Source organism: Lolium perenne, chromosome 3 (assembly GCF_019359855.2).
Source record: "Lolium perenne isolate Kyuss_39 chromosome 3, Kyuss_2.0, whole genome shotgun sequence".
Lineage (NCBI taxonomy): Eukaryota > Viridiplantae > Streptophyta > Magnoliopsida > Poales > Poaceae > Lolium > Lolium perenne.
In genome coordinates, this window is record NC_067246.2 from 294,593,872 (window position 1) to 294,596,332 (window position 2,461).

At 51.6% G+C, this 2,461-nt stretch overlaps 1 protein-coding gene across 1 annotated transcript; it reads left to right on the plus strand.

Moving 5' to 3' along the window:
- Nucleotides 1-1,226: 1,226 nt before the first annotated feature.
- On the plus strand, nt 1,227-2,023 carry LOC139837694 (ARGOS-like protein). The gene has a single exon (XM_071826999.1). It carries the CDS (start codon nt 1,478-1,480, stop codon nt 1,811-1,813), a length of 336 nt encoding a protein of 111 aa, XP_071683100.1. The 5' UTR covers nt 1,227-1,477; the 3' UTR covers nt 1,814-2,023.
- Nucleotides 2,024-2,461: the final 438 nt, after the last annotated feature.

The following is a 2,461-nucleotide window of genomic DNA, read 5'->3' on the forward strand; positions in this document are numbered from 1 at the left end:
AATTCCGAGAATATTGCCCGAACAGCCTTTCTGGAACCAAAAACAGCAGAAAACAGGAACTGGCACTGTGGCATCTCGTTAATAGGTTAGTTCCGGAAAATGCATGAAATCATCATAAAGTGCAAGCAAAACATGTAAGTATTGTCATAAAACAAGCATGGAACAACAGAAATTATGGATACGTCGGAGACGTATCACGCGCCGCTGGCAACTTCGACAGGGCGTCCTACTGGCACAAGGCTGCCAAGGCCGCCTTGGCCGACGCTGCGTCGTCTGAGAAGACGCAGGCGTCGATCACGAAATGCCTCGCCGACGTCTCCTCGACCTTTCTCTCCCGCGCCGAAAAGAACGACGAAAGGTGGGCGGAGCTGCTCAAGAGGCAAGAGGAGAAGCTGGAGCTCAAGAAACGCAGGGACGACATGTCCCTGCTGAGAACGTCGATAGAGGGAATGTCTCCGCGGACGCGAGCGGCGCACAACTTCTTCAAAGGCCAGATTCTCGACGACATCGAAGCCAAAATGGCGGCGGCGGACGCGGCGGCCCGGCAGCGGCGGACGCGGCGGCCCGGCAGCGGCGGACGCGGCGGCCCGGCAGCGGCGGCAAGAAGAAGAGCGGTGACGCGTCTTCTTCGCTACACTGCGTCGGCCTCTGCGTCGGCGACGAGCGACGCACCATGCACAAAGAACAGATCGCGACGAGGTCGTCGTGCTCGACGGGCTGCGTCGACTCAAGATACGACGCCGTCGCCCAACCCCTTCCCTTCTTCTAATTTGCATGCACCACCGATGCAGCCAATATGATCGCGCGCCCAGTACTTTGATCGATCGCCGCTACTCTGATCGCGACGAATCGGCGGGAACGATCTCTTTTGAATGCATCTATTTGAATTTCTGATTTGGGGCGGCGTTTGGGGGACGCGGCTAGGGAGCGACGTCCCCCAAAGACGACACGAACAAAACACGTCCCCCCAAACGTTCAATCTGGCGCGGTTTGGGGAACGGAGATGCTCTTATGCTCCCCACATGCATCCATCCATCCATAATTCCACATACGCTGCACCTGCAGCTCCGAGATCTCAACGTCACCGCGGCCGCGATCCCCAAAGTTGATTCTCGTCGTACGGCGCCACGACCCGATGCGTGCATGGGCTGCAGTCCAGTCAAAAGCTCACGCTGTTCAAAGAACCTGCTCCGAAGCAACGCTGCGCGCGCTTTCTTATAAGTCGTTCGCCCAACAACCATCTCCCGGCCGCCCTTCCAGCAAGCTAGCTTGTTGCAGCATCCTGCTTCTTCGGTCCACTGCTTCAGGCTAGGACTCCTCTGTTCGATCCCCTCGAGTCTTCAACCGATCAAATCGGGCACCTTTACAGCTGCTTGGCGATCAGCGGCTCGATAATCTGTCTCTCAATTTCAGCATTCCTGATCCCATTCCACCGGAGGAACAAGACGCGCGATACAATTCCGGCCCAATCTAGAAGATGGAGAGGAGAGCGACGAGGGGAAGCACAGCCCACCACAGACGAATGCAGACGGCGCCGGCGCCTGCGGTGGGTCAGAAGCAGAAGCAGCAGCGCCGCGAGGGGATGAGCTGCCAGAGAACGCCGCCGCCGCCGGGCTGCTTCACCATCCAGCTTGTCATTGTGTTCCTCTGGGCGGCCGCCTCGCTCGCCATCCTGCCGCTCGTGCTGCCGCCGCTGCCACCACCGCCGCTCTCGCTGCTGCTCGTACCCGTCTGCCTGCTCGCCGTCCTCGCCGCGCTCGCGTTCGTCCCGCTCGACGCCCACAGCAACGTCGTCGGCTCCACTTGTTTGTAAAAGAGAGACTCTGCATTTCCCTCATTCATAGCATTTAGATCTAGCGTATAGTACACATTGATTGTACAGTATTCTCTTTTATCATTAGATTGATCGATCGAGGGCTCATTTTTAGTTTTTTTATCGTTCAGAGACGACATATCACCTGAATTCCAACAGTACGTCATTTGATCTCACAAATTTGTATGCTTATCGAAGTGAATTCAGAAATCATTCGCATAAAAAAATTAAAAAATTATTGCAGCATATGTACATCAACATGATATATAAAATCGTGGATTGACGATGACAGATATATCTACAGCCTCCGCTCCATAAAAAGGCCGTATATTTTTGAAAAATAAATAGAAAGAGAGTGTATGAATTTATTCATAAGACAAACCATGTAAAATTTGACCAAACTTTTTGAAAAATATCAACCTCTATAATGTCAAACCAATCTTATTAGATACGTTATTACATATTTTTCATATTATAGCTGTATAATATTATATTTGTTGAAAGACTAAACTAAAAGTCCGATGAAACTTTACTTTGTTGGACTTTTGACACAAAAAATACTCCTTGTTTTATGAATGGAGGCCGCTCTCCGAGTTGTGTTATTATTTAAAGAGTGAATTTCACTATTTACTCTCTAGTAATGCATTT

Excerpts from the sequence above, each read along its gene's own strand:
- LOC139837694 (XM_071826999.1), top strand. The coding sequence starts at position 1,478 with ATGGAGAGGAGAGCGACGAGGGGAAGCACAGCCCACCACAGACGAATG.